Here is a 21,953-nt window from a genome sequence, read left to right as displayed (position 1 = left end):
TCTCCCTATACATTCCTCACTGGAAGGGGAAAACTGTCTCTCCCAACTTCAGAAGAGAAATGGTCAGACGACTGGGTCCACGTTCACACTGCTACACAACAATCTCTTCTCTTTGCCTGGCAGCTTACAGTTTACAAAACATTTTTACATTTCTTGTTTAGGAATGGGCGCTTCTCTACCAACAGGTAGAATTTAGGTACAGAGATGAAGGATTCTGAGATGACACAGCTATTTAAGGGGTTAGTGTGAGGCCTTGAAGCTGTATTGTTTCTCTTCAGTCTTACATTCTTTTCCCATTCACATCAATGCCGGGGTTCCAGCAACAAGTACATTTCTAGAATGCATTGTTAACAATATGATTTTGCTTCTATAGGGGAGTTCTGAAAGCCGGTTAACACTCTTAACTGTGGGTTAACACTCTTAACTGTGGGCCCGAGTTGGGCCAGGGGTATTTTGAGGTTAACTTCAAGAGTGGGCCAAGAATACAGAAAAGAATACAAATACCAGGAACTCGGGCAGGCCCCTTGGCCATGCTTGAGGCACACTGTTCTAAGAACAGAATGACTCACAGTTTATCGTTGGCCACAAATTAGACCTGAGGCCTGAGGCTCTGTGGCTCCATTCTCTTCCTGAAGAGGTCATTCACCCTGCTCCCTGCCCTGCCAACCAAGAAGCAGTCACTCAGTAGTCCTAATGCACTAGGCCTCTGTCACTCCCACGTCCCCTGTCCCCCATCCCCCATCCTACAAACTTATTTCTTCTGTACCCTAAGGGAAAAAAGTAAAAATAGGACTAGTACTATAATTAGCGTGTGATAAATACTGAGATAGTATTTTTCAAAGACCTTGGCATTTTACAGATTTAAAAAAAATCAGTGGGATTCTAGCTAACAGGATCTGCCACCAACATTTACTTAGAAGATGGAGAAAGGGAGGCAGAAGGCTTGAGACTGCCCAGTGCTACACAGAAGTTCCTGCTGGATCTGGACATAAACCTAGGATTCCGGACTCTGCCCTGGGCCACCCATCCTGGGGCCCGAGCTCAGAGGGCAGCTGTATGAGGTGTGCTATACGTCTTGCCGAGTGCCCTCATCTCCCTGCTTGGGATTTGGCAACTATTAAAACCTACTGGCACAGCAGTGCACGGGCTGCCTCCTTCCCTCTCTTCCCTGTAATAACGTTTCTGGAAAGGATGTAACTGCCTTTGCTTTGCCGTGGGGAGGAAAGTCCTCTGCGAACATCAGAAGTTTCAGAGTAAGAATGATAGGAGTTTCAGGCATCGTGTGCTACTGTCACGCATTCCCTATGCAACAGAAAGCCAGACTTGAACTCTTATTTTTCTTCCGAGACATTAAAAGGCAAAAGACGTTGCATATGTGGTGCTAAAGAGAAAACCTAACCAGCTGGTACTTAAGCCTAAGCCGGGACTGACGTGGGCTTCAGGAGGGCCCGCGGTTTGTGTTCCCACTCATACCTTCAGAATCTGGAGGACTGGTGGTGCCTCATGTTGCCCTCATTAATGAGGAAAATATTTTCTCAATTTCCACAGTTGACTCACACTCGGGAGCGTGAGCACACGTGGCCATTTCCCTGCTGGCGCTGGATAGTCCCTGGGTGAGCAGAGGCTCTCGAGGGGGCACATCCAGCTCCTGTGGGTCCCCACACTTGCTGTGTGAGCAGCCGCCATCTCAACTGTTCACCATAAAGTCCTCTTGGCTTATTTGCTGTCTTCCCACCAGAGGACAAAATCTGTCAAGGGAGAGGGGGTAGTGTCCCACATTTTGATCCTTTTGAGTTAATTCTCTGGAGGATTAACCAAGGAAAGGCCAATTTTTTAAAGTATTTTTAAGTTTTTTGTTTTTTTTTTTTTTTAAGTTTATTTTGAGCGAGACAGAGTGAGTAGGGGAGGAGCAGAGAGAGAGAATCCCAAGCAGGCTCTGCACTGTCAGCATGGAACCCAGTGTGGGGCTGAAACCAACTCACAAAACCTGAGCCCAAACCAAGACTCAGACGCTTAACTGAATGAACCACCCAGGTGCCCCTGGAAAGGTCAATGTCTTACCTTAACACCACACATCATGTTTTTCTGTTTTAAAAACAAAAATGTTACTTATGAGTCATGTTCAAATCAATCAAAGCACACTCTAGAAATGAAAGCTACGTAGCAAGACACATTATTTGGTTTATGGATTGAGAAAACATAATCCCCATTTTGAACAAAGCTGACAAGTAACACGCACTGCAGAATGCAGGATCAGACACCTGAGAATGTAAATAAGACCAGGCGATGAAAAGGGTCAAAAGGAGGTCCTGTTGAATCCTTCTGGAGAACTCATTATTTAAAAAAAAATTTTTTTTTTAACGTTTATTTATTTTTGAGACAGAGACAGACAGAGTAAGAACGGGGGAAGGGCAGAGAGAGAGGGACACAGAATTGGAAGCAGGCTCCAGGCTCTGAGCCATCAGCCCAGAGCCCGACGCGGGGCTTGAACTCACAGACCGCGAGATCGTGACCTGAGCTGAAGTCGGACGCTTAACCGACCGAGCCACCCAGGCGCCCCTATTTTTTTAAATTTTTAAAAAATGTTTATTTATTTTTGACAGAGACAGAGCATGAGTGGGGGAGGGGCAGAGAGAGAGAGAGGGAGACACAGAATTGGAAGCAGGCTCTAGGCTCTGCGCTGTCAGCACAGAGTCCGACCTGGGGCTTGAACTCACGGACCGTGAGATCATGACCCGAGCTGCAGTCGGATGCTCAACCGACTGAGCCACCCAGGCGCCCCCAGAACTCATTATCTTTGTTTGGCCTATCCGGGTTTATTTTTTCAAAGGTTCAGTCCTTAAAGTTCTTTCCCCTTTATCAGGGACAGGGATCTAGAATTTTTCAAAACTTTGCAACAGCTCCAACTCTCTCTTCCCTGTCTTTTCTACAATCAATTTTCTTCTAGTTCTTAAACTATACAGGTATGTCTCCCTTAAAGGAAACCTGGGAAACACAAGTCCAATTTACAAAACAGATCAAACAGGGCTGGTCAGCAATGGGACATAAAAGACACCATCTTATGAAATAACTTACCAGTATTCTTTCAAAATGGAAACTTCTCCAGGAAACTTTGTGAGATCCATCAGAACTTCTTTACTTCAGCACTGTCTCAAAGGAAAACACCAAAAGGCCCTTCTATAGTGTGTATCATCTTTATCTTTGGAAGCCTGAACAAAACTCAGCTTTTTGAGGGAAAAATACAACATATGAAAAGTATGTAAACATTTTAAAAAGTTGACTTCAAAGGTAGTTTCAACACAAGAACCATTTTGTAGTGTCCATATATAACTTTTTATTAAGAAAATGAACAAAATACATTCTTTCTCCATATGTACATTACATACAACAGAATTCTACAGTTGCAACCGTTCAGCAGATCACTCGTTTATTCACAAAGCAGTGTTAACACATTCACCAAACCTGGGATCAGAAAACTACTTGTACTAAAAAAAGAAGAGAAAAAACCCCTAAGAGTCCATACAGACTGGGCAAAAATAAGATAAACCGAAGAGGGTCATGAGGGGACTGGGGAAGATTGCAGAACACAGGTTCTATCACAACCTGGAACGCCAAGGATGAGAGAAGAGATCTCCAACCAGCTCACGCTGTTGCTCCACAGCCCCCTCATGATTTGTTTCAGATTTAGGTCCTTTAGGATACAGCCCTAAGCCACATTGCCACAGAAGAGGAAGAGTAAAGGAAAGAGTAGAACCTTGAAAGGGCTGCAGCTTTCTGCTTTACACACTAAGAAGAAAAGTCTCCTACGAAATACAAAACTTCTGAATCCTAGCTGGGGAGCAGAGAACTACATTTTAGGGGGAGGCATCTGCCCAAGTGTGGTAAGGGAACTCTGGTTTCCAGGACTCCTAATTCACATTTAGGTTCATTTCATCTGTTTTGCTTTTGCTTTGTTTTTTCTCCGCTTTTCCTTTGGCCTTTGAAAGTACTTCATTCTTTTTGAGTGTGGGTTTACTTATGGTCATATTAAAAAGTCCACCTAAACAGAAAGTTCTTTGTGGGTATGAATATGCTTCAAACGTCCATAATGGTGCATAAGGGGCTTAAAAGATCAAAATGAATTTTAGAGATGAAGTTTCCAATAAACTGAACAAGGCAGCTCCCTATAGGCTTCTGGGTACTACTCGACATCCTTAGTTCAGGCTTAAAAGATACACATCAAGAGAATTATTTTCAGACTGTCCGCCTGGAAAAGGGCACGGCTTGAGGGAATCTCAGTAAGGTAGGGACATAGGCTCACACCTCAGTCCTCCACACATATGGTAAAACATAATGAGAATGGCTGTATCCTTTTTTTTTTTTTTTTTTAACTTTTTCTGGGCTTTCCCATGTGGGGTAACAGAAGAAAGTCAGGAAAAACAAAATGAATTAAGTCTCATCAGTTAATAGTGGTTTTCCTTCTTTACATTTAGTAATTTCCTAAGTTTCAACGATAAACATATTTTTTATATCACAAAAATCAATAAATGTTTTTAAAAGTTCCATAAAAGAAATGTAATACTCTCCAACTTTCCGGTGAGCTGGTTGCTGTAACATCATGTTTCCAGTCTAGGAGATGTTCTAACAAAGAGAAGGGGCTGCCCACAGCATTAATAAGCAACCTGGGAAGACAAAATCCATTGTGCATATCCGGAAGGAGCTGTATCTTCCTTCCCAATCTAATTGCCAGTCCAACTTTAGTTTTGAGGATCTTTCTCTAATCCGAAGGGATCTTAATTTTTGGCCACTGAATACTAATTTTTTTTTTTAATGTTTATTTTTGAGAGAGAGAGAAAGCGTGCGAGCAGGGGAGGGATAGAGAGAGGGACACACAGAATCTGAAGCAGGCTCCAGGCTCTGAGCTGTCGGCACAGAGCCTGACATGGGGCTCGAACTCATGAGCCGTGAGATTATGACCCGAGCCAAAGTCGGACGCTCAATCGACTGAGCCACCCAGGTGCCCCCAATGAATACTAATTTATAAAGGAAGTAAAAGAGTGGACTTAAAAAAATTGTAGCTTCTTTCTCAATCTGCTTATAACATAAATAAGCCATTTTGGAAAGACGGGATAATGTCTGTTACCAAGACAAGAAAAGGAGGTCCTTGTCTTAGCTATCTTAGACTCCTTCTGAGGCTGCAAGTTCAACTTTACATGGAGTCTGAAGTGGTGACAGAGAAGGAATGAATCTCTTTTAAAAAGAAAGAAAAAATCTCTCTATATATATGTCCATAAAGGAAATTTGCTCATAGGAAAATGCCATATTATTTTGCAATTTTGCAATTGAGCTGAAGACTATACACAAAGGAAAATGAATACTATACTAATTTATTCATTCAAAAGATATTTTGCACAAGTCAAAAAACCAAGGTGGCTTAAAGAATAACACAATCATAGCATCTCTTGGCCAGGCTGTATATAATACTTAAGAAAGGAAGTCCACTTTTATTTCTCTAACCGGGTGGTTTACAATTGAGGGAGAAAATAGTTTACAACTGGTCAGTCACCACAACCATTTTTTCTGGGAAGGGAAAAAAAAAAATCTCAAAAAGGAGACCAAGTGTATAACTTTTTGAAAACACACATCTTCCCCACAGAAGACTACTCATATTTAAATTTTGGACGTTGGTATCCTACCGTCAGATTTGGGGTTGCATAGACAACTACTTTCGTATGTCTTACAGTCTATATTCAGTGTTCTTGCAAGTGTAGCTCATGTGTCTAGGTAAAATTAAGCTAAGCCTTTACAGAGGTGGAGTATCTGAGGACTTCTAAAGTAGGCAACTGAAAAAAGGTAAAGCCATGCATCTCTGTCCTCCACTTCCCCCCCTTCATCTCAAGAAGGTAAATACGGCAACTACAAGGCAACATGCTAAAAAGGTCACTAGCAGAAATCTGAAGGCACAGCCCTGTTGGCGTAAGATCCTCCTCTTTGTTGCAAAAGGAATTTATAAAGCTCTGCCAGCTGCAATGGAATCACACTTATTCCAGATACCTTCTCTAATTACTCACTTTCCAGATGTGAAGGAGACCTAAAGAACAAACCAAAATTATTAAATACTTCCAATGCCAAGCCCAGAACTCGTGTATTTCCTGGCAAAGTGGATAAACAGAAACCCATGGGACTGTGCATAATTAATTTTAAAGTATAGAAAGCAACTGATGTCAGTTCAATTCTGTACAGGTTGTAAGTTAAACATGAAATGGCTATTTTCCTCCCATTTTAAAAGTCTAGAAAATAAGCACCAACAAAATGACACTGGCTAAACTATAACAAAGGCTTTTCCTTGAGATTTTTTTAGTTTTTTTAAATCTTTATTTTTGAGAGAGAGGGAGAGACAGAGCATGAATAGGGGAGGGGCAGAGAGAGGGGGAGACACAGAATCTGAAGCAGGCTCCAGGCTCTGAGCCGTCAGCACAGAGCCTGATGCAGGGCTCAAACTCATGGGCAGCGAGATCATGACCTGAGCCGAAGTCAGATGCTCAACTGACTGAGCCACCCAGGCGCCCCTTGAGATTTGTTAACAAAGGAGAGAAATAAAGCTCAAAAAACCGGCTACTTGAGCAACTCCTTAATCATGCACGCAGGCCTGTTCAGTATATCACACAGTGTTTTTCCTTCCTGCCAATTAATTTGGCATTAAGCATTCAACGAAACTGAAGAATGATGATCTCTTCAGGCTGGTATTTGTGTGGCAGACAGCTCAAATATCCAAACTAACTGCTGTGAATGTGAGCATCCCAGATGGCACAGAGCTGTGCTGCAGCAAGAGCTAAACGCGATGAAAAAGCAGGTCCTGTGGGAGCCCACCAAAAACTGATGTTAAAATGTTTCATTGCTGGTTTTTCCGCTGGATCCTTATCAAGGAACTGGCTGAACCTAAGAAGCTGCTCACCTAGTTTAAACTCTAGAGCCCATTACACTGGCTTTTCTGTTTCAAGATCTCTAACAGTTATTTGGGAGAAATGGAGAAGAGAATCTCACCAGGAAATGCCGCTTTCCAAAAACTGTACAGAGTAAGTGAGCTTTGATGCCTTTTGACAGTCATCTTCCCAGCACTTCATTGGTAAAGTGAATTTAGGGTCAGAAATGAAGAGCTTTCTTTTTCATTTAGCTTTGTGGATCTTGGAATCCAGGAGCAAAAAGCTCCTATTTTTCTTTCTCTAACATATCCTCATTCTCCCCTCTCCAGGGGTTCAAATGCCTCCAAGTGAAAAATGCCATATAGACAGGCAAAACAGAACCACACGCCAATGTTTCATACTTCACTGGACTGTTTGGACAGCAGATAAAAAGGTAAATTATTTCATAATTATAAGTGATAATTTTAAAAAATGAGAAAACACCAATCACTGCATAGCAATCAAAGCTATTCCTAATACACGATTACATCAGAAACTGAAAGTCAATTCTTAATACAAATCCCAACTTCAGCAGAAACATCAAGCCTACTCAGAGGTGGTAGGAGTAGAGGAAAGAAGGCTAAAAAATATAAAGACAAAGGCAAATGGAAATCTGGTGATGTGAATTACACAAGCCCTGCTATGAAACTTGTACCTGATCAACCGTTTTATGATGACATGCTTCCTAGTGCCAGGAAAAGCAGCTACCACTGGCTCCTCCACTGAAGCTGCCACAGCCATGTTACTATCCTGCAAGTGAAAACGGACTCGAGGATTTTTATAGCAATGTCTGAACATTATTAATTCTTTCATAACGCATAATTTTTAATTTCACTATTCTGTTGTCATAAACAAGGATAAAAGAGCATGTTTGCCTCAGATTTTGACTTTTTTTCTTAAGCAGTACAACACTTTTAAGTAATGCCACAGAAAACCTAGGGCTAAAAAAGCTGAGAATAAAGTCAGTTTAGCTAAGGAAATAATGGATACACAATTCACACTATTTGGTAGGTAGGAGGGGATCAAGGTTAAAAAATTATGTAAAATAAAATCTCTAAGACAGCATTTTTTTTTTTTTTTTGAGGAAAAAGAGCATCTGGTGAAGAAATTAACAAACTGTAACGAGTCCTCCTGCCAAAACAAACAACGGCAACATCACTGAGCTGATCTGGTTGGCTCCCAACGAACTGTTTCAACAAACTTGGAAACTTCACCTTCAATTGAAATACCTCTAGACCAGAAATTTTAGACAGCCAAGTCATTTCAGCATTGGTACAAATCACAGGGAGATATAGGCTACAGTCAAAAATCACAAAAGAATAATGTTATTTGACTAATAATACAAAAACCTTTGAGTGAAAGAGCGCAAAGATCTAATCTACAAGTATTGTCATATGCAGAGAAGATACTCTTCAGTAACTATAAACTTTTACTGAGGAAGCATGCAATCCCAGATGGACAATTTTAAGAATTTAAACCTTAGTAAAAATTCAGGCCAGAGTTTTATGAAAAAGGATGGAACTGCAGACGATCATGGATTTTTAAGAAAAGGAAGGTTCTGAAGGCTATATTTTTTTTTTCTTACAGCTAGATGACGTCGTTTAGAGTACACATTTGTAATGATCCCCTCCCACAGAAATCACTTCAAATCATAATTCTCAACTGCTGTTCAACATTCAACCATCTAAAGAGTTAATATTCACTCAGGAGATAAGTAAATGACCCACAATTTTACCCAATGAATTCCCTTTATTGTCAAGAATAATTAGGACTTCTTCATGTCGTGATCATGAAATGGAGTACAATTCAGAGACTAAAACCAGGAATATGATCCTAAATGCTTTTTGATCCCTTCAACATCATTCTCAATCTAGTTTTTGTTTGTAAGTTAGATTTTAAAACTTTATTACGTGAAATTTTGTTAACGTATCTCCAAATAGTGGGCCAACGTGAAGAGATCCATTAGAAGGATAAACTAGGAACCATTTACATTCAACATACATATTTCACCCAAGAACACAGTTTTATCGTCTTAAATCATTGTGCTCTAAACCCAACAAGCCTTTCTGTGATAAACCGGTGAATTAACTTTCTAATGTTTTCTATCAGTTTTTACTTATTTAGACACGGACAGGTCTGTTTTAGAGTAAATGAAAACCATGTCTAAAAGGAGGATTTTGTGAAGAGTTAAGACCATCTGTCAGCTTGAGTAGTGAGTCAGGCACCCAAGTCTGCAATCCTTTGCTTGAGTAAGTGATGGATACATTTGAATTAATCAAACTGGCCACACGAGGTCTCTGTTATTCCACAGAATACAAATGCATTTTAGAATTATCTTTCAAATCAGGCAATTTCTCATGAAGTACAAGCACTGAAAATAATGTTAGAGATCTAGTTTACTATTCTGGAATAATATATTCCATTGGGAAAGAGAGAAATGGGAATGAAGTTGGAGCTAGGGATGACGACACTGAACAAACTGTACCCTACTAACGAATGCATCTAGAGCATGAGCCTGATGTTTCAATCTGGGACTCACTAAGCTAGAAGGAAAGCCTTTCAAGTAGTAGAGCACAGATAATTTGGCCTATTTAAACGCTGTGTCTAAATACCAAATTAGATTTAAATTATCATTTAAATTATACTGCTGGAATTCTTGGAAATATATGTAGCTTCTCACTATATATATATATATATATATATATATATATATATATATATATATATATATATACACACACACACACACACACACACACACACACGTAATATATACTATAGTTTCCAATCAGGTTGTGGTGTGAGATGTAAGTAGTGTGTCAGTCCTGGTCATGGATCTCATAAAGCCCTACAGTCTCCTGCAGTGATTACCAGCAGTGTTCCTTTAAAGCCCCATGGAACAAATTCTACCTAGTCAATAACCTCCTCTATACAGTCCACTCAGGTAACACTGAATGGTTCACTATGATTCAACCCTATCTAAACAGGTTGGTGTAAAAAAAAAAACAAAAAAAAAATCCAGAAATGAAGAAAAGGGTAAAGGTTCCACCTAACTAAAGTGGAGAAAGATAAAATTAAAGCAAGCACATGTGAAAAAGCAACTAGTAGAGTAGTGAGTTAGGGAGAAACAAAATCACTGAGGTCAAGAACGGAGTTTCTTCCAAATATGGAGTCTAAGGAACTGGTGAAAAAAAACAACAAAGAAAGCACTGTAGAAATAAATGGTGGAGGGCAGCAGAATTTCATTTGGTTAGTGTGTTTAAAGTGCCAGAATTCACAGTAAGCAAAACTAGAGCTTTTAAATTTAGAAACTCTTATCGAGTTCTTCCCTATCAACTCTCCGATTTGTACCTGTTTCCACAAAACAAGATTCAACAGCTACAACATTCGTGATAATATTTTATGCTCTTGACTGTCACTCAGGGGAGTCATTTTATGGAAACTGTACAGGAATGTAAGTAGATTCTATTTGCTTACCTCTAAAGTCAATTAGTTATTCTGCAGCTGCACAATTTGGTACTTAGTAAATTACATACCATAGCTTTCACAAGGCAAGGTACATATCTAATTATTTAATCACTACAGATAGCTTTGGGATGCTTGGAAAGCTAAGGAATCCAAGATTCAAGTCTAGAACTAGGAAAAATATATTGCTGTCCATTCCCAAATAAGTTAAAACCAAGCAATAAAGACAGAGTGAAGAGGGATCTCAGTCTCATTCCTATACAGGAGACTTTTCAAAAGTGCAAGTCAATTTTTTCTCTTTCTTTGGTGAGGCCTAATCTCGCTATTCAGGGACATACTCCATTCCATTAGGTCATTCACTTTTCACAGCTACTGGACTGATGAACATTTATTGTACCTAGTCGGCTTGAGGCACGGTGGGCATCGGTTGCATACAGCACACTTTCTGAGCAAGTGTAAGCACTGGCCAGGTGTGGGTTTCCTACACTGCACTCCACAGCACCTCATGGAATGACACATAATACCTCCAACCCCCACATCTGCCCTTCTTCCAATGAAAAAATATCTGTACCATTATTTCCTTTTTCTCCAACTAAAAGCCTGCGTGTGCTTAATGAAATCCCTGTCAGCTGTATTCCATCGGACAACTACAAACCATTATTCTTTAAAATATCAGTGTACAGAAACAGATGTAGGAAGCTAATGTATATGGAAATAACAAAAGCATAGCTCTGGAAACCCACCCTCCCAAGTGAAAATGCTACAAAAAGCACAAAGGAGAAATGGAAGCATAGCTCTACCAGAGAAAAGAGTCGTTTTCTTCCAAAATTTGCTACAAAGACATCAATGAACATATTAATCACTACTGGAATCTTCTTGCTGGTAATTGTTATAATGGCTCTTAAAGGTCTTGAACTATATTCTCCTCAGTTTAAGGTTTCTGTGACTCAAAGCTATTGTAATATCCACTATAAAATATATCATTATAGAAATACTATAGACCAATCTCAGATAAGTGCCTGGATCAATCTTGGGTTTCATTTTTTAGTTCTATGACAAGGGGCATACATTTGAGCCCTCTGTTCTTCCTACTGTTTAATGTAATACAAGACTCTAGTCAACAGAGACACATACATCACTTTTACATCATTTGCCCTACAGAACTCCACACTTTGAAGAATGAATTAAAGAGGTAAACAAGTGACATGACTTATAAGCAGTTTGCATGATGCGAGGTAAACTGAAATGGGAAAGGAGGAGAAAGAAGGCCAAAACAAGCCAACAACAAAACCCCAATTCTTACAGCACTGAGTCTGTTAATAGTGCTTACTTGCCCCAATTTTATAAAAATGAAATAAAAATCAGAAAAGGGTAAACTGCCTGATTACTTTTTCTTTTATACTCATTAGTTCTTAAAAGTTAAAGTAAGAAAAAAATATATATATATTTAAATGGAAAGTATACCAATTTCACTTTATTAGCCTAATTCAGGAATGGGATGAGGAGAAAGGGGCTGAGGTCAGGTATGAAGGAAGAGGGTTAAAACTTGTGACAGTAAAGATCCCTTCAAAATTCTGGTGCAGTCCTCAATCGCTGCAGCCTAATTGTCGGTCAACGGAGTTGGACTCCAAAATACTGAAATCAGACGTTCTCCATTTCTGTCCAGTGACTCTTCAGTTACAGCGTGATGAGGTCTACCAGGTTGCCTTTGGGAGGAGTCATGCTGTCAGGAAAGAAATTTACTAAGGTGTCAAAGAGCTGAGTTCTTTGAGCATAGGTGTGATCCACATCGGAAAAGCCTGGTAAAGGGAGAGATACAAAGAAACTCATCCATTGTGTCTAAAACATGTAACGGAGAAGCTAGTTGAGAAAAGCAGCAATGTAGAATGCAAAAATCAAAACCAAATCTGATTTTAAAACCAGACAAACGTAGGTCCCGAACCCAGGTCTAGTACCTGGCCAGTGGTATGATCTTAGGTGAGTTAATCAGCCTTGCTACAACTGTCTGGTCAGCTATAAATTTGTATTAATCTTGTATACTCATGGGGATATTGGGCATATTAGATATAATTATGTGAGAAGCACCTGTTCTAATGACTGGCACTTTAGTAACTAATATTGACTCTCTTCTTTTCTTTACATTTACCTCTTCTACTCCACTGAGGAAATGTCTGCCTCTTTTCCAACTTTATAATACTTCCGACCACTAACATTTTTTTATAATAAAAAAATACAATAAAATCAAAATGAAAAATAAAATCACTTTCTTTAGAAAGTGGTCTAAAATCATTAAGGTCCCAAGAGCTGAATGTAGTCTCAGAGAACTGAGTGAAAACATAACTGAGGGAAAGAAATACATGTATGATAGCAGAGAACAGTACCCGGCCATACATGTTTGATACTATGCACCATGCTCTACGCCAGGCACACGTTGTGTGAAAAACAGAGCAATGAACGACTTTTCTGCAGGTAAACATTAGAAAGTGGATGACAGAGGTGCCTGGGTGGCTCAGTCAGTTGAGCATCTGACTTTAGCTCAGGTCATGATCTCATGGTTCCTAGGTTTGAGCCCCACGTCGGGGTCTGTGCTACCAGCTCAGAGCCTGGAGCCTGCTCAGGATTCTGTGTCTCCCTTTCTCTCTGCCCCTCCCCTGCTCATGATCTCTCTCTCTCTCTCTCTCAAAAATAAACATTAAAAAAAAAAGTGGATGACATTCTTAAAAGGTGGGGGCCAATGGAACTACAGGATTTTTTCTCCTTTAACCTTTAGTAAACATTGAATTTTCAAGTTCATTCCAGTCAAAGGAATATTCAGTGAGATGCTTCCTTCCTTTAGTTAGCTGTATTGCTTTAAGCTGCCTCAAATTTCTTATGTACATATAACGAATGATAAACAAAGTAGTCTTTTGATTTCCCCATTCCTGAAATGGCTGAGACATGAGAGCCCTATAGACTACCACAAGAAACAGAAATAGTGCCAGAAAGAGTTATATATGCCATAATACTCAGTGAAAACTATTTCAAATTGGACCAATTTTCATTCAACTTAGAATACTGTTTTAGGTGCACTGTTTTCATTCTTGTAAAGAACATGAACAGAACAGAACATTGCCAAAGATATCAGTTTCCTGGAAGGAAAATAAACAATGCCTCAAGAAAAGTACATTCTTTTTTGTTAAAAAATTTTTTTTACTATTATTTTAAGTTTGAGAGCAAATGTTTACTTCTTTGGAGCTTAAGATTTAACAAAGAAATACCATGGAAAAGAACAGAAGGAAATACTCCAAAATGTAAGCAAAGGTTAGCTTTGAATGATGGTATTACTCTTTCCCCCTATTTAAATTGCTTTTCTGAATTTCTTTTTTTTTTTTTTTTTAATTTTTTTTTCAACATTTTTTATTTATTTTTGGGACAGAGAGAGACAGAGCATGAACGGGGGAGGGGCAGAGAGAGAGGGAGACACAGAATCGGAAACAGGCTCCAGGCTCCGAGCCATCAGCCCAGAGCCTGACGCGGGGCTCGAACTCACGGACCGCGAGATCGTGACCTGGCTGAAGTCGGACGCTTAACCGACTGCGCCACCCAGGCGCCCCTGCTTTTCTGAATTTCTAAATTGCTTTATTTTCAACTTATTTTGAAAAATTTCAAATTCTTAGACAAGTTTCAATAATGCAACAAATATTCATATACCCTCACCTAGATTACTTAATTGTTAACATTGTCACATGTTCTCATTCTTTCTGTTGTTTGTACCCCACACATACTTTTTTTGTGGAACTATTTGGGAGTAAGTTGTAGACATTTTCACTCATACTTGAGTTCATTTCACCTAAGAACATCACTTGAATAGCCACTATATATTAAATTTGGGAAACTTAACAATAGTCTTTTTTATAGTCATTTTCTCCACTAAACTAAAACTCAATCCACTATCAAGCACTGTATCTAGTTTTTGGGTCTTTTAAAGTTTATTATTTATTTTGAGACAGAGACAGTGCACACTGGGGTGGGGTGCAGACAGACAGGGAGACACAGAATCCCAAGCAGTCTCCACATTGCCAGTGTGAAGCCCGATGCAGGGCTCAAACTCAACAAAACCGTGAGATCATGGCCTGAGAGTCAGACACTTAACCAAATGAGCCATCCAGGCGCCCCTTCAAGTCTCTTTGGCCTGGAATAGTTCCTCAGCCTTTTTTTTTTTTTTTTTTAATTAAAAAAACCCATTTATTTATCTTGAGAGAGAAAGAACACAAGTTGGGCAGAAGCAGAGAGAAGGGGAGAGAGAATCCCAAGCAGGCTTCACACTCAGCATGGAGCCAGCCCAATGTAGGGCTCAATCCCACCTCAAGACCATAACCTGACCTGAGATAAAGAGATACTTAACAGACTAAACCACCCAGGTGCCCCTCAGCCTCTGTTTTTTTTAATGGCACTGATATTCTTTTTTTTTTTTTTTAATGTTTATTTTTTGAGAGAGAGAGAGAGACAGAGCACGAGTGGGGGAGGGGAGACACAGAATCTGAAGCAGGCTCCAGGCTCTGAGCTGTCAGCACAGAGCCTGAAACGGGGCTCGAACACACAAGCCGTGAGATCATGACTTGAAGCCGAAGTTGGACGCTTAACTGAGTCACCCAGGCACCCTGACACTGATATTCTTGAAAAGTACAGAGCAGTTATGTAGCAGAATGTGCTGGATTTGGGTTGTCTGACTGCTTCCTCATGATCAGAATGAAATTTATGCAGTTCTGGCAAGAATACTACATAAGTGATACTGTGTCCTTCTCAGTGCATCATGTCAGGAGGCACATGCTATCAGTGTGTCCCAATGTTCACTTTGACCACTTAAGCTACGGTAGCCAATTTTTTTCCAATGTGAAGGTGTTCTTTTCTACCACTATAATTAGTAAAATATTGACGAGGATACAATTTGAGACTGTGTGAATATCCTGTTCCCCAAGAGACTTGCACCCAATGATATTAGCATTCACTGATGATTCTTGCTAAAATAATTATATCTTGCTAAACAACTATAATGCTGTTTTTCTAATTACAATTCATTCTACATTTGTTGACTGACATTAATTATAAAGTTTTTTTTCCCTTCCATTTTATTTGTTTGCATGAGTATGCTCTCATGGATCCTTTTCTTCTTCAATATATTGTATTTATTACTGTCATTATTCATTTTAATACTCATACTGTCCCAGTTTGGGCCAGTGAGAGCTCTTTTGAGCTGGTTTCTATGTCTTTTTTAAATGTTCCCATTAACGGGGCACCTGGGTGGCTCAGTTGGTTGAGTGTCTGACTCCAGCGTAGGTCATGATCTCGTAGTTTGTGGGTTCGAGCCCCACGTCCAGTTCTGTGCTGACAGCTTGGAGCCTGGAGCCTGTTTGGGATTCTGTGTCTCCCTCTCTCTCTCTGCTCCTCCCCCACTCACGTTCTCTGTTTCTCAAAAATAAATAAACATTAAAAAAAATTTTTTTTTTTTTTAAATACTCTGTTCCTTTCTGGCACAACAAGATATCCAAGCTCATCTTTACACAGTTCTGGAATGAGCCATTTTCCCAAGGATGCCTTATTCCTTTTTAGTGGTGAATAACATTTAGAAACCAAGATCAGTTGTGCTAATTGCCAAGGGTGGTGCTGTTTCTAGGCCTATCCACATATGTACACACATATTATATAGCTTTTTTTAAGCCAAAATCATGAGTTCATGATTTCATTGATGATTCTCAGTTTTTAAGAACGTTAAAGGATTCTTCCTCTCCTTATCCCATTCCCTATTTATAGTACCTCCTTTCTTCCACTAAGAAAACTGACATTCTGCAATATCATATTTACTAATTTGCTCAACCTGAAATACACACAAAACACATTCCAGATTTACTATACCCAAACCACCACAGGCAAAACACAAGATTTCTTTGCTTTCACTGTCTTTAAAATATATTTCAGTAGGAGTATGGTCTAAGCATTGTACTAAACATTTTCTCTCTTCCCCCCTGCTATTGGGTGGTAATGTTACCAACTGGATAAACAGGCTTCTGTTTGTAGTCAACTTTTAGGTTTTTCCTTTCTTTGTTTTATTTTCTATATTTGTAAAAATGTGAGGTTTTATTTTTAGGAGAAAATATTGATTCTGTGGTAATCCTCTAATGAAGTAATACCTATGTATTACTAATGAAACACCTGTCTTCTTATGAAATAATATCAAATGAAGTAAATACATTTCCATGAGATTAAATGATTTAAGAGGGAGGGAAACACTGAGTTCCTGCTGTGTGCTAGGTAGTTTATGCATGACCACATTTCATTCTTATAAAAAAAATAATGAAGCGTTTATCATAAACTCCCCTTTCATGTGAGACAGGTTAGAGAGATTCAGTAATTTAGTAAGATCTCACAGCTGGTGAGAGAAGAGAATAGAACGTGGACCCATGTCTGTCTGACTCCAAAGCTCATTTATGTATTTTTATTAACAAATATTCACTGAGTGCTTAAACTGTAAGCAGTGTGCTAAGTTTCTTTAACCCTTAAAAGAACATGTTTAATTAATTTTTTGACTTAAATATTTTTATCATTGGAGTATAATGACATACAATGTTATGTTAGTTTCAAGTGTACAACTTAGTGATTTTTTTTTTTTAATTTGAGAGAGAGAGAGAGAGAGAGAGAGAATATGTGAGCAGGGGAGAAGAGCAGTGGGGGGGGGGGGTGGGGAGAGAGAGAAAGAGAGAATGATTGAATGAATGAATGAATGAATCTTAAGTAGGCTTCACAGTCAGCACAAAGACTGACATGGGGCTTGATCCCATGACCCTGGGATCATGACCTAAGCTGAAATTAACAGCCAGACACTCAACCAACTGAGCCACCTAGGTGCCCCACAATGCGGTGATTTTTACTTAACAATTCCATACATTATTCAATACTCCTCACAGTAAGTATAGTTACCATCTGAACAGGTTTTATTTTTATTCACCATTTACCAGTGAGAAGACTGAAATTTACACTATCATTAGATGAATGTTTAAATTATGGTAGATCCTATTATGGAATATCATATATCACTCAATAAGAATACAATAGATTACAGTTTCTTGCAAACATCTCCATGCCACATCATTAAATTTTAAAATGTTATGTTGTAGAATACATATTTTACATTGTGTAATAAAACCAGAACATACAAAACTATACATCTGTGTCCGTGTGTACAGTCCATCCTTATTATTCAGATATTTGTGCATTTGTCTGCCCATTAAAATTTAGCTGAAACTCAAAATCAATACTTGTGGCACTATGTGGTCTTGCACAGACAAGTGGACAGCTGCGAAAATACACACACGTTCTCAGCTGAGGATGAACTGGGTGATGCTCTGCCTTCTTTTTTCACCTCTCACATTATAAACAAGCGTCCTTTTTGGTCTATTGGTGTCATGTTTTTTGCATTTTGTGCTTTTTGTTGGTGACTTCACTGCTTAAAATGATCCCCCAAGTGTAGCGCTGAAGTGTTGTCTAGTGTTCTTAAATGCAAAAAGGCCATAATGTGCCTTATGGAGAAAATGTGTGTGTTAAGACAAGCTTCTTTGAGGAAAGAGTTACAGTGCTATTGCCTGAGTTCAATGTTAATGAATGAACAATATAAGGAACTTAACTCCCTACGTCCCATAGGGTAATGGTTCAGTATTCACTAATTCAGCCGTAACAGAACAGACTGATGACTTAACAGAACTACTGTAAATAAAGAGAATCAGCTGTATTTGTATATCTGTGTATATGGTTGTGTGTATATGTGTGTTTGTGTAAAGATCTGCCAGATATGAAAGGTTACACTTGAGAGGAGACAGAGCTGAGGAAAGTTGTTCAGGAAGAATCTTAAGCTTTATCTGTAGTCAATGTTTTTTTAAAAAATACATTAAAAAGGGTAGGCACTAGGAACGTAACATGACTAATTAAAAGGCAGAGCTGGGACAAAAACGGTTACATTGATTATCATAAATCTCACACTCCTAATCAATGTTTCTTTCACTTGATTTTCATCATAAAATGGAATAAGAAATTAATCAGAGTAGTAGAAACTGGTAGAGCTCAATGAGAAGCAGTATAGTTGGTAGTTTATAGACAGCGAGCTCTGAAGCCATACTATTCAAGTTTCTATCCTTGTTTTGCCATTCACCAGCACTATTCCTGGGCAAGCGTCCCAGTTTCTTCATATATAAAAGGGCCTCACAACAGTAGCTACTTCATAGGATTATTATCTAGATTAAATGAGTTAAGACATGTACAGTACTTAGAATAGTACCTGGCCCCATAGAAGTGCTCAATAAATACTAACTATCACTTTATTGCTACTATCATGACTAAAGATAATGACTGCTGTAAAAATAAAAGTGAACTATTAGGAATATACAATACTTTTAACTTAATATCCTATACGGACTAGGTAAGTTTTCCTATTTACATTTTTCTCCTGGATATAAGTTTATTTATACTTTCTATTGCTAATAATAAATTCACTATTATATAAAAAGTATCTGTAAACATGTGGGTTACAGACAGGAGGTTGAAGAAAGTATCTTTTATTAAAAAAATTTTTTTTTCATGTTTATTCATTCCTGAGAGAGAGAGAGACAGAGTGCAAGTGGGGGAGGGGCAGAGAGAGAGAGACACACAGAATCTGAAACAGGCTCCAGGCTCTGAGCTGTCAGCACAGAGCCTGACATGGGGCTCAAACTCATGAGCCACGAGATCATAACCTGAGCTGAAGTTGGACACCCAACTGACTGACTCTCTCTCAATCTCTCTCTCTCCTTCCAAAAAAAAAAAAAAAAAGAAAAAAAAAAGAAAAAGGCAAAATGCTCTACAGGACAGATTGTTTCCTAGTTCTCACATACCTTGCTGAAAGTATGCTTAAACTGTACCAATGCATACTTTCTGGAACCAAGATACAGCTCTAAAAATCAGCAAAATGTCTGAGTTCAAGCTTAAAAGTGCCCACAGCCATCAGAAGCTCTAAAGATCCCCAGAGGTTATTTTGCTCTGAAGTCTGTCATTTTTCAAAATTAAGATGTCAGCTGTCTGTAAATCACTTTCCATTTTTCTAATTCTTCAAGGTACAAAGGACATTAGTCAATAATTAATTCTCACTAGGAGGTTAAGAGAAGCAATTTGGAAGGAAGTCTGTCAGTAACTTTAGCAGAGGCAAATTTTTTGGAGAATTTAGAAAATGAAGTATTTAGTTTATCTATACATGAAAAAAATGTATACAACTAGAGACACTGGACTGGCTCAGTTGGTGAAGCGTGTGACTCAATCTCAGGGTTGTGAGTTTGAGGCCCACATTGGGTGTAGAGATTACTCAAAAATAAAAATCTTAAAAAATGTATATATCGGGGCGCCTGGGTGGCTCAGTCGGTTAAGCGTCCGACTTCGGCTCAGGTCACGATCTCGCGGTCTGTGATGAGTTCGAGCCCCGCGTCGGGCTCTGGGCTGATGGCTCAGAGCCTGGAGCCTGCTTCCGATTCTGTGTCTCCCTCTCTCTCTGACCCTCCCCCGTTCATGCTCTGTCTCTCTCTGTCTCAAAAATAAATAAACGTTAAAAAAAAAATTTAAAAAAAAAAAAAAAAAAAATGTATATATCTACACGTGAAATACCCCACTTGATTTCAACTCTAAGTGGAGTGAAGATAAGACAATCTGATGGGAAATAAACAAGAGTCAGGAACTTGAAGTAGGCATGAAACATTAAGGAAAATACATTTTGTTTATAAATACCAAATTTCTCCTTATTAAAATTGGCATAAAGTCCGAATTTGCCTTTCATCCGAACTTACCAGTGTTACAAAGAAGATTACATTTTTTAAAAAATCCTTTTCTGTTTTTTAATTTATTTATTTTGAGAGACAGAGCATGCACCCAGAGGGGCAGAGAGAGAGGGAGAGAATTGCTAAGCAGGCTCCGAGCTGTCAGCACAGAGCCCGATGTGCAGCTTGAACTCATGGTTCGTGAGATCATGACCTGAGCCCGAAACCAAGCTTCCGATGCTTAACCGACTGAGCCACCCAGGTACCCCAAGAAGATTATGTTTTTGAGGGAGGTAATATTAATAGTACTCTGAATGGGGCACTTACTGTTTTATTGTGTTAAGTGTTCGCCATAATTATTTCACCTAATTCTCTCAACTTATGGTAAGTACTCTTATTACCTCCATTTTATAAATGGAGAAAATTAAATATTAGAGAGGTGACTTGCTGGGGGCACCTGGGAAGCTCAGGTGACGATCTCACGGCTTGTGGGTTCAAACTCCCCATCAGGCTCTGTGCTGACAGCTTGGAGCCTGAAACTTGCTTTGGATTCTGTGTCTCCTTCTCTCTCTCTGCCCCTCCCCTGCTCACACTCTGTCTCTCAAAAATAATAAATAAATGTTAAAAATTTAAAAAAATAATAAAAAGAAAGGTACTTGCAAGAGGTCACTTTTTTTAAGTAGGCTTCACACTCAGCGTGGAGCCCAATGTGGGGCTAGAACTCACGACCCTGAGATTAAGATCTGAGCTGAGATCAAGAGTTGGACACTGAACCGACTTAGGCACCCAGGCACCCCTCAAGGTAGCTTTTTGAAATTAATTTGGTTGAAATTAGCAAGTGGCAGAATTGATATCTGAACCTAGATTCTGACTCTTAATCACTCTCCTACACTCTCATCTCTAACTACTAAACATACTGCCTCCTTCAAACAAGGTAGGAAGTGAAACCCCACAGGAATTTCTTTTTGTATTTTTTTCTATTGTTTGTATTGTTCTCAGTGTATCTGAGGTTTGCTTGGAATCCAAGTAAAACAAACTGTTCCTGAAAAATATATTAGCTGGCAGTGAATGGGGAAGAGACCAAAGAAAGGAGTTAAGTTAAAGGTAAAATATTTGCTGACACCAACCTAACATATTTAAATGACTGCCAAGAAATTTTTGTTCTAAAGGCTAAATATAAGTCAGCCAGAGACATTTTAGTGCTGCTCACCAATAAAATAGAAATAATGGCCCTGGGCTGTGGTATCCATGCATAACAAGGCACATGTTCATTCGAACAATATCTATGTGCCAGGTTCCTAATTCATGTATCACTAAATCTCTGTCTCAAATGATGAAATTCACAAGGGTATGGACTTTCTAAAATAACGCTTATACTTAAATTCTTCATCACAGGGTTAAGCTCTCTGTTAGCCTCAAAATATTTGTATGGAATAGTGCTAAACAATTATCTAAATTTTCAGAGAACCTATGTTTTATAGCAAAGTGTGCTCAGTCCTACCCTGTGGAATCCTATGTGTTCTGGAATTAGAACTCAGGACTAGAGGTGCCTCTATCAGTGGAGAAGCCTTGATTACTGGTTATGGAATAAGAAAGGGCAAGACCCCAAGGAAAATTGCTATTCTTTCCCATCCCACTGAAAAACACCAGAATTATATATGTTCTGTTCTTTTGAGGTATAGCTCACCTTTAGGAGACATAAGGATGATGAAGAAATTAAACTGCTATCCCAAAGTGTTAT

General features: G+C 39.0%; 1 protein-coding gene across 2 annotated transcripts in view; it reads right to left on the bottom strand.

Moving 5' to 3' along the window:
* Positions 1-11,852: 11,852 nt before the first annotated feature.
* The window catches only part of MKLN1 (muskelin 1), a 214,106-nt gene continuing 204,005 nt past the window's right edge, over positions 11,853-21,953 (bottom strand). For both annotated transcript variants that reach the window (XM_007076283.3, XM_042972575.1), the window contains exon 18: positions 11,853-12,205. In XM_007076283.3, coding sequence (XP_007076345.1) covers positions 12,084-12,205 — 122 coding nt within the window. In that variant the 3' untranslated portion in view covers positions 11,853-12,083. The remainder of the gene's footprint in view (positions 12,206-21,953) is intronic.

This window comes from Panthera tigris, chromosome A2, assembly GCF_018350195.1.
Source record: "Panthera tigris isolate Pti1 chromosome A2, P.tigris_Pti1_mat1.1, whole genome shotgun sequence".
In the NCBI taxonomy this organism is placed as follows: Eukaryota; Metazoa; Chordata; class Mammalia; order Carnivora; family Felidae; genus Panthera; species Panthera tigris.
The sequence above is the reverse complement of the archived record's forward strand: the minus strand, read 5'-3'. Positions and strand labels throughout refer to the sequence as shown.